Source organism: Carettochelys insculpta, chromosome 28 (genome assembly GCF_033958435.1).
Source record: "Carettochelys insculpta isolate YL-2023 chromosome 28, ASM3395843v1, whole genome shotgun sequence".
In the NCBI taxonomy this organism is placed as follows: Eukaryota; Metazoa; Chordata; order Testudines; family Carettochelyidae; genus Carettochelys; species Carettochelys insculpta.
The window spans coordinates 4,751,607-4,764,786 of NC_134164.1; the positions used below are offsets into that span (position 1 = coordinate 4,751,607).

Here is a 13,180-nt window from a genome sequence, read left to right on the forward strand (position 1 = left end):
TTCCAGCCCCACTAATGGTTACCTGGTGAAACTGCTTCCAACTAACTGCTTCCAACCACAGCTACCTGATACTTAGGGACCTGCTCACAAACGTACCTCATAAAGCACCTAACTGTATAAACCTATGCAAAACTGCTGTGCTATACAACATTTCTCCTCACCCTAGCTCAGCGGTGATCAATTTATGCACAGAAGCATAAGGCTTATAACATTCCTATCCTAGCTATTATGGTTACGAACAGCCTTACTCATAATTGTTTACCGGGGTAGTGTGCACCCACAAACCCAGGTCGGAGTCCCCTGTATTAGGTCCTGCACACACACAGAGTGAGAGGCAGGTTCCTGCCCAGAAGAGTTTGAAAGCTAAACAGGCCAGACGACAATATAAAAACAAAGTGAGAAATGTGACAGCAGCTAAGGTTGTAATTCTGATTTTTTCTGAGGTGGGGAGATTGGGATTCATTACACAGGGATAAGCTATTTCAGCAAGTTAGGTGTGGATTTATTTGAAGAGTTAATTCTAGGTGCTTGAGCTGGTACGTAAAACATCTTTGCAGGTTTATCATGAACTAGGTCAAACAGGTTCTACAGTGCTCAGAAGAATTAATTTTACCACTGAAAAAATTACCTGCTCCTTTTCATACACACCCTCTACTGAAAGACATCCTGTCTCTGCCAGTAATTAGTCAATTAAAATATGCCATGGGAATATGTCTTGCTGAAGATATAGAACTTAGGAGAAACCACAACCTTGCAGATGAAAGCTGTTACAACATAGGAGTTGACAATAGCTACCTCTCTGCATGTCAGCAAAGGGCTTTATTAAAGAAAGGCATCTTTACATCTAATCAAAGGAATGACTAACCATTAGCAGTTCCTCCAATAGCACCAATACTTCCTTGTTTCTGAAGACCATATTGTATTGATTAGATACAGATCAGCAACATACCTTGAAAAAAAATCCCGGTGTGCAGTGTGTCTAGGGATTTCCAGGGAGAATAAGAAAAATTAGTGTGTCAAGTATTTTATATCTAAATTAACCATCCCACTAAATACAAAAAGTGCTAATTGGGAACAAAATGTTAATAATTTAAAAGGGCAATAGCCCTGCCTTTCCAGCCTCTTCCAATGACTAGAATAATTTGATTCTAACAATAGGAGTTCCCCTCTGTGTGTGTTCTGTTGATAATTATATGTTCCAAATGGGAACAGATTAACAGAATGGCAAATGCAAGCGTGATGTTTATCCCTCAGCAACTGAGGAGACTAAAAGCAGTGAAATAAATTTACAGAGTGGTTACTTTAACTGCTGGAGTAAGAACAGATTACAGCATGTTACGTTTTCATATTGACAGCTGTCAGTTTTCAGGCTTAATATCTTCTGCACTAATAGCACAAAACAAACACTAATTTACAGGCAATTATATTAGTAACTCAGACCCCGATCTGCATGTCCCACCTAACCCCCACAATCAATTCATGATTGGCGGAGAGGCAAGTGTGCATCCACCCGTTATATGCAGGGCCTGATCCCATGGGTGGCCTCTGACTGTGCCTACCAAATCCGGTCCAAATAAAACCTGATCAGGGTTGCAGGGAGGTGCTGCTACCTCCCACCGTCTAGGAATGTTCTAATCCCCAAGCTCTAGGGTTCTCAGATGAGTCTTCCTCCATCTTGTTGGTTGGAAAGCCTCTGGGCTGGAGTCATTCTCACATCCTCTCTCTGGGACACACTCACCATTGCACTGTGGATAAACACTCAGATGTCATAGGTCAAGAGTAAACAATTCTACAGTCTACATAAAGTCACTGCTGGTTCAGAGTTTAGGGAAGGGCACTCTTCTAAGGCATGAGACCCCCATTCAAGTCCATTCTGCCCTCTGGCAGAGAGCCTAAAACTCAAACATCCTAGGTGAATGCTCTCATTGCTGGGATAAAAGTTACAAGGTAGCTGGCACCTCCTCTCCCTTAGCTCCTTTGTGTGGACCAAGTCAGGCATCAAATTCCTTCCTGTAAGAATCACAGAGAAGCCTGACTTCCGATGAATTCCTATTCAAGGATTACTAAGCAGAAACAGGCACCTGTCTGACAGAGGTGGAGGGGTGAGTGGGTGAGGACTTAGAACAACCCTCCCCCATCAGCACTTTCTTTGTATATGTAACCTAATCACCTAATTCAGGCTCTGTGGATTGCAGTGGTGTTACTGTGATTTTCTAGGTGGCAGGATGCTCAGTCTTGTAATACCTCAGTCTCCTTGTGGATAAAGGCTTTTGTGATCCATATTATTTGTGTAACAGTCTGTGAACTTTTAGAGTCTAACACTTTTGGAGGGGGTAGTTAAGATAGATTCCTTTGTGAACAAGTTTTGCCTTTGATCAGGAAGGCAATTTTAAAAAACTCTCTCTTGTAGTGGCAACAATTTGCTACTGCTTATTAAGGTTTCTCTTCCTCTCAAGACATGATAAAAATGCGACGTGCATGAGCAATTGGATTATCAAGCTATTTATGTGTCTGAATCAGATACTTATTTTTTCAGGAGGGTACCAGCCTTTAGAAGTGATGGGACAATGCGCTGAGCGATTTTAAAACCACCCACACATGCTTACTTTTCTGGAACAGTTACAATCAAACATGTATGTTTCAGAACAATTTATTCCTTCCAAGAATCTTAGCAGCTGTGTTTTACGTAAAGCTAAAGCTTGGAAATACCTGAAATGTAATATTACCAACACAGATACAGCTATTTCAGCTTAACGTTGGAACAGCACTTACCTCAGGAGAGGCTGACTTTTACAGACAGTATTTAGAAAAGCTTTCATGTTGTTGGTCTTTGTTTCACATTGCTTGCTTTAAAAAGTATACAAAGATGTTAAAAAAAGAAACAAACAAACAAATCAAGAAATTTTTTCCACAAGAATCGGGTGCATGTTTTAGAATTAACCCTGCCCTTCCCCCCCACAATAAACACTTTTCTCTTCAGGACACATGCCAAAAAATCAGAGTTTTTGTCATTTTATCTCTATAAAGCTGTAACAGATCCACTAATTACTTCCTTACTTCCAACTGTGTTTTTATCTTTGCACTTCATGCTACCAATCTGCAGTACTTACTAAAAAAAACAGGTGTGCAGATGTGTACAATTTAACAAACATCTAAAATTAAATTATCTGTAGTAACCGGTACATAACCATTCTTGGTGTGCAAGCAATATGCAACAGCCACTGGCCTGGTTATATCACAAGTATTCCTCACTACCTCAACAAGCAAATGTTTTGAAAATGTGTTATTATTCCAACAAGATTTGCCCAAAGGGTAAAACAAAACATACACATGTTGAAACTAGGTGAAACTTGTGATTATGTGCACGTGTGTATAATTTCCACAATAAGGACTTAAAGCAATAATCTAGATGCCAAGTCCCACTATCGTTTCACATGAGAACCCACACTGTAACAATTATTGAAGGCAATCCAGCAAAAGCCTCTACTCAGCACCAACTGTCAAGAGAGGTTTAGAAACAGTATCTTACATCTTCAATTCTCCTTCTGAACAATGTGTACATGAATCTGAAGCAGTGGTTCTCAACCTGCGGCCCGTGAGCAGTTTGTAACAATATGGCCCATATAATTGTGGGCTGCATGTGCCTATTGCAGTATATGATTTAGTGACAATTTGAAAACAAAAGGCCAAGTTCAGACCCCTTAATGTTTTTGAAATTCTCTGACATCAAATCCTTGCTGTGCAGCCCCCTTAAGACAGAATTTAGGCTAGGATGTTAAGAACAAATACTACACTTGATCTTCGGTTATGACTAAGTTCTTCATCTCTTGCAAATCAATTATTGCTTTTAGCCCAACCTAACATACGTAGAAATTTCACTTTGTTCTCACATTTAAATTAGTATTTCAAATCAGTCAAGGGGAGTTAAATGTTTATATGCAAAAAGAGCACAAGTCAGCGGCTCCTTATGGCATCTCTGCTTCAAACCCTGTGTTCAGTGGTCTACATTTAAAAAAGACACCATGAGAATGTTTTTTAGAGATCTGTGGCATGTAAGCTCTTAGGCCAAGAACAAATACAAAAAGCATAAACCAAAAAACAATCCCAAACCAAACATTATTGCAGAATAACTGTTTACATGTATTATATGACAGAAATGATGCTCATGTAGCACGGACTTGAAATTTTAATTCACCTCTGATTTAAAAAGGGAAACATGCTGGGGAGAGCCATTTCTATCAAACATAGTCAGTGTCTTACAAGACATAACACAGAGAGAGGTATATTTTTTTTAAAAAAGTTCTATTTTATTTTGTTCAGAACATTTAAAAAAAGACCAAAGGTTGGTTTGTTTTTTTTAAAGACCATACTATTAGAAATACTACTATTTAGTAAAAACAGCCTAGGGTTTACATGAAGCAAATGCATCATGTGGTCTCTTGTAGCAGGAAATAAGTCATGAAATGTCTGGTGACTGCCTTATTTTATCAAAAATTACTGAGCATTTTATTTGGAAGGGGTAATTGTTCAGAGGAAGGGGGACAACAGAATATTCAGGTTTTGAAACTCCTAGAGCTCTTGAAAGATCAAGTCATGCAAGGTGGCTATTTGTTACTGTTTGTTCTGTGTTCACAACAGTCAGCATTGGAGGGCAAGAAATGTGACATGTCTGAGCATTCCATTGCTTTATATTTTACCACACATTTGGATAAAGTCCTTTGTATTGAACAAAAAGATCAAAGAGCATAGATGAACAGGGACTGATGCAGATTCAAATCTCACATTACATAATATGGCCCTGGGGCATACCAAAAAACAATAATAGCATTTGAAGCATATCAAGCTTCTAATCATTTGGAAATGTGCATATGACTCTTCAGAACACACAAGAACAACTTGCCTTTTCTCTTACGAAACAGCTGCTCTTACTGTATGAAATGGAGCAGAGACCACACACAAGAAATAGGACCAAGCCCTGCTGAGGAAACTCTTCAGAGTTAAAGGCAAGTTTTCAGTGAGCAAAGGCTGAAGGAACTGGTGCTTATTGGAGGTATTGCACCCGGCAAAAATGGAGGCAGCTTTCAAAGCAAAGCAGCTTTCACTTTGCTGTGCTTTTACCCTAACACTTCATGCTCTTTTCCTGACACAGAGATGGCAAACATGACAACTACCTGAAAGACAAATCCATTACTTCAGCCAGAGAAATTTTGTTTGAGACAGAGAAAAAAAGCTAAAACAAAACAATGAAGGGGCTTATGCAGCAAGATGACTGATCTTCTTATGATGGCCTGGGAACCAGTGGAGTTTCCTGGTTGGCACCACTGCAAACTGCACCAGAGCATCTAAAAATTCTCATCCAATCAGTGTTTATTGTACAGAAGTGAATTCAAAAGCTGCAGTGTCTCCAACAGCCAATTCAATGCTACTTCATTAGCATCCAGGGCTGAGCACATATTTTGTACTCCCTTATGGCAAGCAACATGATGGCTAAGGCTGAGAACTGGAGCAGAACTGGTGATCTTCACAAAAGGTCAAACCCGAGCTGTACTTTACCTCATCTTTAGCAGAGTGGGAGGGGATGCCACTTCAGTCATCAAAGTTGCTCCTAGCTAGGACAGAGTAGTTACCTGATGTTTCTTATGTAACAATCATTAACAGAGGTCAGGGAGGCAAGAAATCAGGCCATCAAGGATGCTATCTTTATGTATATCATAGAGCAATGGTTAAGGACACAAATACCATCTCTTCTTTTGAAGGCTACTAGTAAGACATTCCTCACTCCCTAAAGGCCCCTTTAGATTGGCCATGCTGGTATGGATGCATTAGGTTAATCAAGTAGTTAATGCCCAGCATCCTTTGGTGACAAATGATATGGACAAGGAAGGCAAAAAAAAAAAAATCTCACAGCACATTTCAAACTCAAACCAATACTTTGTTAAGAAGAGACATGGAATAAGCTGAGGTTTACTCTTTCTTCTCACTATCATCAGGGTTGGAGTCCACCGGAGGCTCCTCCACTGTTGCACTATTACTTTCTGAACCAGTGTTACTGTCACTAGTTCCTTCCTCTGCAGTACTGTCAATCCCTTCCTGGCCACTTTCCTTATCTTCTGGTGTGGAAGTTCCTTCCTCACCGTTCTGCTGGTTCTCTGCAGTTTGTTCTGGGTGAGCCTCCTCTGGAAGAAGACATTACAGAAGTGACATTTACACCTGTCCAGTTGGCTATGCAAATACATTTTAGGAGCTAGAGAGCTACAGGGGAGAAAGAAAGGTCAGGGATATCTTTGATACTCTGAAATCAGCATCTATATTGTTTAGAAATTTTTAGTAGTGTTTGCTTTGGAAAGATTTCAAAACATAGGTGTACGTTCCACATTATGTCCCTTCAGCTTCTAATCCTAAGTAGAATGCTAGCCACAAATTAAAAAAAGAAAATGAGCAATAAAATCCCTACCACATACACCTATCGCAAAGTATTATGACAATGAGCTGTGGTGGGAAATGATGCAGCAATCACAGTTACAGTTTCTAATTTTTGTGCTAGTGCCACCATTTTTGGTTTGACAAGCAAATCTGACAGTCGGGGCAGTATGCAAAGTTTAAAGCAAACAGGCACAGTGAGGGAAGTGCAGATTTCTCACAGCTGTTAAAAGCAGAGAGAGGGCTCCCTCTCCACCCACTCTAATAACCAAAGTTATTGGAAATCTTTCGAAAGTTTTGGAAACCAAATCTTTTCTGCGGGGTGTACCAGGCACCCTATGCAATAGGCTGTTGTACTTGCTATATTTCTTTTCCCCTTTTCAAAACTCATGTTAAAGCTGAAAAAAAGTCTAAACCTCAGTTATGGCCCTTCCTGCTTGTTGCACTGATGTAAGAGAGTTCTGAAGCCAGTCTTCAGATGCACATACCTGTCTCCATGGGGATGCTCTCTTCCTCCTTCTCCTCTGTCTTGTTAACTGCTTGCTCTTCCTCAGCAGCTGCATTAGTCTGACTGCGCTCAGCTTGCTCAGCTGCCTCTTTTTCCCTTTCCTCTTGCCTCTTGCGGGCCTGTTCCTCAGCCTGAGCAATTTCTGCTGCTATTTTTTCCATGTCCACTTCCACCTTCAAACTGCATAACTGGCAATCAGAAGAGAAAAACCCTTTTATTAGTCTAGTACTTTGCTCTCTCAGGTTAGCATTGTGACGCCAGGCAAAGCAGATATCGCGAGCGTTGTGAAACAAACAAAACAAAGAAAGACGAAAAACCTCATTCTGTGTTCAGTAGTGCTGCATGGGACACATTCTTTGCAATTCTCAGAGATATGTGACAAGACTATGCCACAAAACCAGAAAAATAAGGTAGGCCATGATTCTCGGCTATATTCAAGAACTACACACTATGTTTGAGAAGCCTGCATACAAAGGCGATTTTAAATCATCTTTGTCATCTCCGAAAAACAACAAGAAGTCCTGTGGCACCTTATAGACTAACAGATTTTTTGGAGCATAAGCTTTTGTGGGCAAATACCAACTTCGTCAGATGGGTATTTGCCCATAAAAGCTTATGCTTCAACACCGCCGTCCTCGAGCAAGCTGGAATCCCAACCATGCACACCCTCCTCAGGCAGCGTCGACTCCGCTGGCTTGGTCACGTCCACAGAATGAATGATGGAAGGATTCCAAAAGACATCCTGTATGGTGAGCTAGCCTCTTGCAAAAGACCTCCCGGATGCCCCCAGTTGCATTACAAGGATGTCTGCAAGAGAGACCTCAGAGAGGTAGACATCGAGCTGGACAACTGGGAAGAACTAGCAGACGACCGCAGTAGATGGAGGCAGCGGTTACACAAGGACCTTCAGAAGGGCGAGTTGAAGATCAGACAGCGAGCAGAGGAGAAGCGAGCGCACAGAAAGCACAATAAGGACTTGCCAGACACCCACTACATCTGCCAGAGATGCAGCAAGGACTGTCACTCTCGTGTGGGTCTTTATAGTCACAATAGACGCTGTAAATGAAGTCCTCAATTGAAACTTTAAAGGGCGCGAGCCATAGTCTATGCAGACTGAAGGATGCCTACTACTTATGCTCCAAAAAATCTGTTAGTCCATAAGGTGCCACAGGACTTCTCATTTTTGTGGATACAGACTAACATGACTACCCCTCTAGTATTTGTCATCTCTTGATCTGGGAACACAGCATTGGTCTCCTTGACTTAAGTTATAAAAGTCTGAAGGCTGCTTTTAATTAAGATAGCTGCCCATATCCCCACTAGGTCATTCTGAAGCCTGGAATCACCAAGGTACAGGGAAACTTCTGGCCAATACTTCATGCCTTCTTTATCTCTGGCAGACACGAAATATTGTAGAACATAAACTCTCTATATTTAAAGGTGCTAAATAGGGGCTGGGTAGAGGATTCATTTTGAATAAAGTGCAACAATAATCTCCTAAGGGAAGAGAGACTATTTTAAAGCTGTACCCTTTTCAGCTCATTGTTAAAGGATTCTGTGCTTTCCAAGAACTTCCTCTTCTTTTCCTGGTGACGCTCTTCTATTTGTAGGAGCTCAGCTTCCAGTTTTCGCTACAAATGAAAGTGACTGAGTTACGGAACTTAATACTCAAATATACCCAACCCTGGATAAAATACTTTGATACATACAAACCATGTTGATGGATTTTTTTTATATCTCTCTTACTGTTACGATGGAATCTGACTTCCCTGATTTGATGCTCAATAGCTGAAATGTGTAAATGAGGGAAGTCTCCCATCCCCAAGTTGTAGCAATAAGAATTAATAAAGAAAGTGGATTAATTATACTGAGCCCTAAGGAGTTGTACAGGCCCTTTATAAACATATAGAATGATAGGTGTTTGACCTGAAGATCCTGAAACATTCACACGTGCAGTCTAGGTCTTTCTCTATATTTACAGTGTCTAGCGTGCATTACGTTCACTGGTACAACACAAAGAAGACTGAAATAAGAGAAGGAAGCAGGAGGCAACACATTTTCCCCTTTGTTTTGCAGTTAAAGAAATCTCCCCTGTTCCTTGTGTCTGACTAATTTGCTCAAATGCTCTGTGTTTGTGTCAGCCTTGCTTTTTCAGCTGGTATCTGTACCGGTGATGTTACATGAAATGTGTTTTAAATGTGACTTTTTATTAGACATTCATACTTTTAATTTAGGGTTACAAATGTTAAAAGGGGGGTAACTTACCACATTAAAAAGAGGGCCACTCACAAATACACAGCTATAGATAAAAAGCTATTGAAAGTCGCAAATGCACTAGTTTCTTTAAATCAAAACTTCTCTTTACATGTGCTTGCTGAGGACTGTGATATTGTATTGTGATATTTAAGAGGTTACAACTAAGAGTTTAACCTTTACCTCTTAATTACTCCATTTTATCCTTTAGTAAATACAATGTCACAATTTTATATGATGCATGGTAATCACAGAAATTTGCACTTATCCCTTGCTCCTCCCAAAAAGCCAGGGGGAGGTTAGTTATCTGGGGCATGAAGAGTAATGACACTGCAACAAGTACATTCATGTCGATGACCCAAATGATTTTAACTTTGGAATACAGCCCAGAACAATTACATTTAATAACTTTAAAGGTAATTAATCCTTACCTGATGAACCATTAAGGACTGAACTTGGCGTTTGAGAACTTGCATTCTAGCTGTAGTGACAACAGAGCGGACATCTGGCACCACGCTTTCACTCAATATCTCACTGATCAGACGATGGTTCCTCTGGAAACGAGCTGTCGCTGTGTGCTTCATAGAAAATCCATCATCATAATCTGAAAAAAAATTTAACAAATTTGACAAGTCACGTGACAAGTCTCATTAAAATACACTGCAGTCCTCAGTTCAATCAAGAACAAAATTGTGGTCATGACACCACAAGTCAGTTTATGTACAAAGACACTAGAATTATGGAGCATTAAAATAATCAAACAAATTCAACTCTGAGACACAGTACCTTGGGGTACTGTGAGATAGCAAAGCATGGGAGCTATGATTTCAGTCAGATCCTACAAAGGGCAACAAACTGATCTATCCTCTGTAAACAGAAATCATTAGTGCCTATGCTAACAATACTTTTCATGTGTCAAGAATGAGAGAGATGAACAACACACTGACTACACAAATTATGATAATGAAACTTCACACATTATGGTGTTCATTACAATCCATTCCTCACTAAAACACAGAAGAATTCAACAAAAATTTGTGTCTCAAACCTAATGGGTCTAGTTTTTAGATGTGCTGAGCAACTGTAGCACCAACTGAAGTGAAACAGAAATGGCAGATGCTCAACATCTTGGGTCTTAATGCAAAAAAGCCACACAAATAAAACCTACTCTAACTTTGTTCCCAAACACCAGCAATTAATAAGTAACAATCACTTCCTCGGAACATCTGAGATAAACATGCACTAAAAGAAAGTTACAGGTTAAGAAATGTCCAAGTGCTTCTTAAGGGACAAGGAGAAAATACCAGAGAGAGGTTTGGTCTCAAGCCTATGATGAGTCACCCTAACAGGTAGACCAAGGCTTTTTTCCTTCAAAATTATTTTATTCTCAGTTGTGGTTTTTTTATTTTACACAACTTTTCTAGTTATAAGTCCATGTTGATATTGTTGCTCCCCTCATCACAAAACAGGAGGGAACAAAAACTGGAAATGAATTCTGCTATGTCAGAAAGCATTTCTGAGAAGGCCAATTTTGACTGTAACTAGTGAGACTGAATATTACTTTCCTGGGGAAAAAAGCTCAAGAGTTTCATGTTTGGGATGTATACAGTATTAGATGAATTTGAAAATAAAAAAAAAAGTGGAAGACAGTAGAAATCTTGGCACAGTGCTATTTCATAGGTTATTTTTCAAGCCTTTCTAATCATCAGCCCTAGAATTTCATCAAGGCTACATCTACGCTACAGAGATCTTTTGAAAGAAACCCCTCCTGAAGATCTCTTCCGAAAGAACCCCTTTCAAAAGAGTGTGTCCACACACAAAAAAATGGATTGAAAAATCAGGTCCCAGGAGGACTGCTCTTTTGAAAGAAGGGCCCCAACAGAGCACCTACACATGGTTTCTTTCGAAAGAAGCTTTCAAAAGGGGAGGCTCTTCCTGAAACGGGAAGGGAAGAGCGATTTTGAAAGGAGAACCACATTCTTTCGATTTACTTTGAAAAGAACACTTTGTGTGTAGACACTCTGCAGGATCTTTTGAAAGAACTTGCTAGTGTAGACAAAGCCCAAGAGATTGCTACTAGAAGCCCATTACATCTGTTTTTGCACCAGACAACTTCTCTTAGGCTACATCTACACAAGCCCAAATCTTTGAAATGGCCATGCAAATGGTCATTTTGAAGATTACTAATGAAGTGCTGAAATACATATTCAGCACCTCATTAGCATTCAGGTGGCCCCAGCACTTCGAAATTGCTGCAGCTCGCTGCTGTATGGCTCGTCCAGACAGGGGTCCTTTTTGAAAGGACCCCACCAACTTATTCCTGGGAATAAGGGGATTTTGAAGATGGTGGGGTCCTTTCGAAAAGGACCCGTCTGGACGAGCCGCGGCAATTTTGAAGTGCCGCAGCTGCCCACATGCTAATGAAGTGCTGAATATGTATTTTAGCAATTAGTAATCTTCGAAATGGCCATTTGCATCAGCTTGTCTGGAACCAGACCACAAAGCTCAGGGCTCCCCTCCATGATACCCAGCATGCAGCGGGTGTGAAGCCCCAAGCCTTGTGATCCGGATCAGATATGCCACAATCCAGATCCAGATCCCTGATGTTCTCCCAGCTGGAAGGAGCATCAGTGGCTTGGGGCAGCCTACCTGGAGACTTTCTACTACTGCTCCAATTGGCTAGAATTCCAGCCAAGCAGGGAGGAGAGGGTACAGAGCTGCATCCACAGGTGCTGCAAAGGTAAGTGCACCTCTGTTGCCCAGACTCAGTATGCTCAGGCAACTCCTGCACCCCACTCCCATCCAGACCCCTCACCCCCATCCTGACCCCTCCTTTCCAGACCCTGCAACCCAAACCTTCCTTCTCGTCCTGTTCAAACCCTGCACGCCCCATCTCCACTCCTCTCCTGCCCAGACTCCCCACCCACACTCTGCTGCTTCTGCCCTGCCCCTCCCAGCCCCCTCACCCCCAGCCTGACTCCCCCTTCCCTCCTACACCCCAAACCTTCCTGCACCCTTCCACTCACCTAGACCTACACCCCCAGCCTTCTCCTGTACCACCTCCTGTCCAGACCCCTATTCCTCTCCTAGACCCCCCCACCCCTTCCTGCCCAGATCCTCCCAACCACAGCTCGCTCCTGCACCCCACTCTGGTCCAGATCACCCACGCCATCCCCCTCCTGCATCCTCCTTTCTGCCCAGAACCCTTAGCCCTGGCCCTCCTACAGTTGGGGGCCACATCAGTAAGATATTTTTCTTTTTTGCTTCTCACTTCTGTAGCACAACCCCTGCCCTGCCTGCCACTGATTTGTCGATGGGTCAGTGGTGCCCAACCTGAAAAAGGTTCCCCACCCCGTCCTAGATTGAAGAACCTTCTATCATTGGAAAATCACAATCAGCCATATGTGATTTCATCGTGGGATTACAGGTCCCTTTCTATGCCATCAAATAGTGGATCAAATGCACACCTGACAAACAAGTACATCTGCCTTTAGTGTGTGGCACTCTTGGCTCTGTGCAAGTTGAATGAGACACAGGTATAATCAAGTTGTAATGCAGGCTGTGAAATGCCAGTGGCTAAAATGTCCTAGGCACATTCATGTTTTACGCAGCCTATACTATACACAGCAAGAAGTGCCCCTTGCCAAGGAGATTACCTCTGGGCTGCTCTGGGTGGGTGGGGGAGGTATAACTGCCTGGCTGCATTGTTCACTGTCAGGTTTCAACAGGTAATGATTCAGCCTTTCAGCATCATTTTATAAACTGAAATTGACAATAGCGTTGCTTGACTTTTCTCAGGGGGTGTGATATGGATGCCAAAGTGCTATTTCCTTTCAGTTAAAGAAAATATTTTGACAGTTTCCTCATTCCTGCACTTAGTGTTGACGAGTTATCTTTTGACTGAAGGAAGCAGTTGAACTTAAAGTGTTCAATCACTATGAGTGTGTCTACATTTGCTCCCAGCTTTGAAGGGGGCATGGTAATCAGAACCTTGGGAAA

The 13,180-nt window shown here is 41.6% G+C and overlaps 1 protein-coding gene across 3 annotated transcripts in view; it reads right to left on the minus strand.

Annotated features, from left to right (window-relative positions):
* Window positions 1-4,283: 4,283 nt before the first annotated feature.
* SMARCE1 (SWI/SNF related BAF chromatin remodeling complex subunit E1) overlaps window positions 4,284-13,180 on the minus strand; it is a 28,065-nt gene continuing 19,168 nt past the window's right edge. For all 3 annotated transcript variants that reach the window (XM_074978927.1, XM_074978928.1, XM_074978926.1), the window contains exons 8-11: window positions 9,613-9,785; window positions 8,458-8,559; window positions 6,909-7,116; window positions 4,284-6,176 (exon numbers count right to left, since the gene is read on the minus strand). In XM_074978927.1, the coding sequence (XP_074835028.1) occupies window positions 5,965-6,176; window positions 6,909-7,116; window positions 8,458-8,559; window positions 9,613-9,785 (695 nt within the window). In that variant the 3' untranslated portion in view covers window positions 4,284-5,964. The remainder of the gene's footprint in view (window positions 6,177-6,908; window positions 7,117-8,457; window positions 8,560-9,612; window positions 9,786-13,180) is intronic.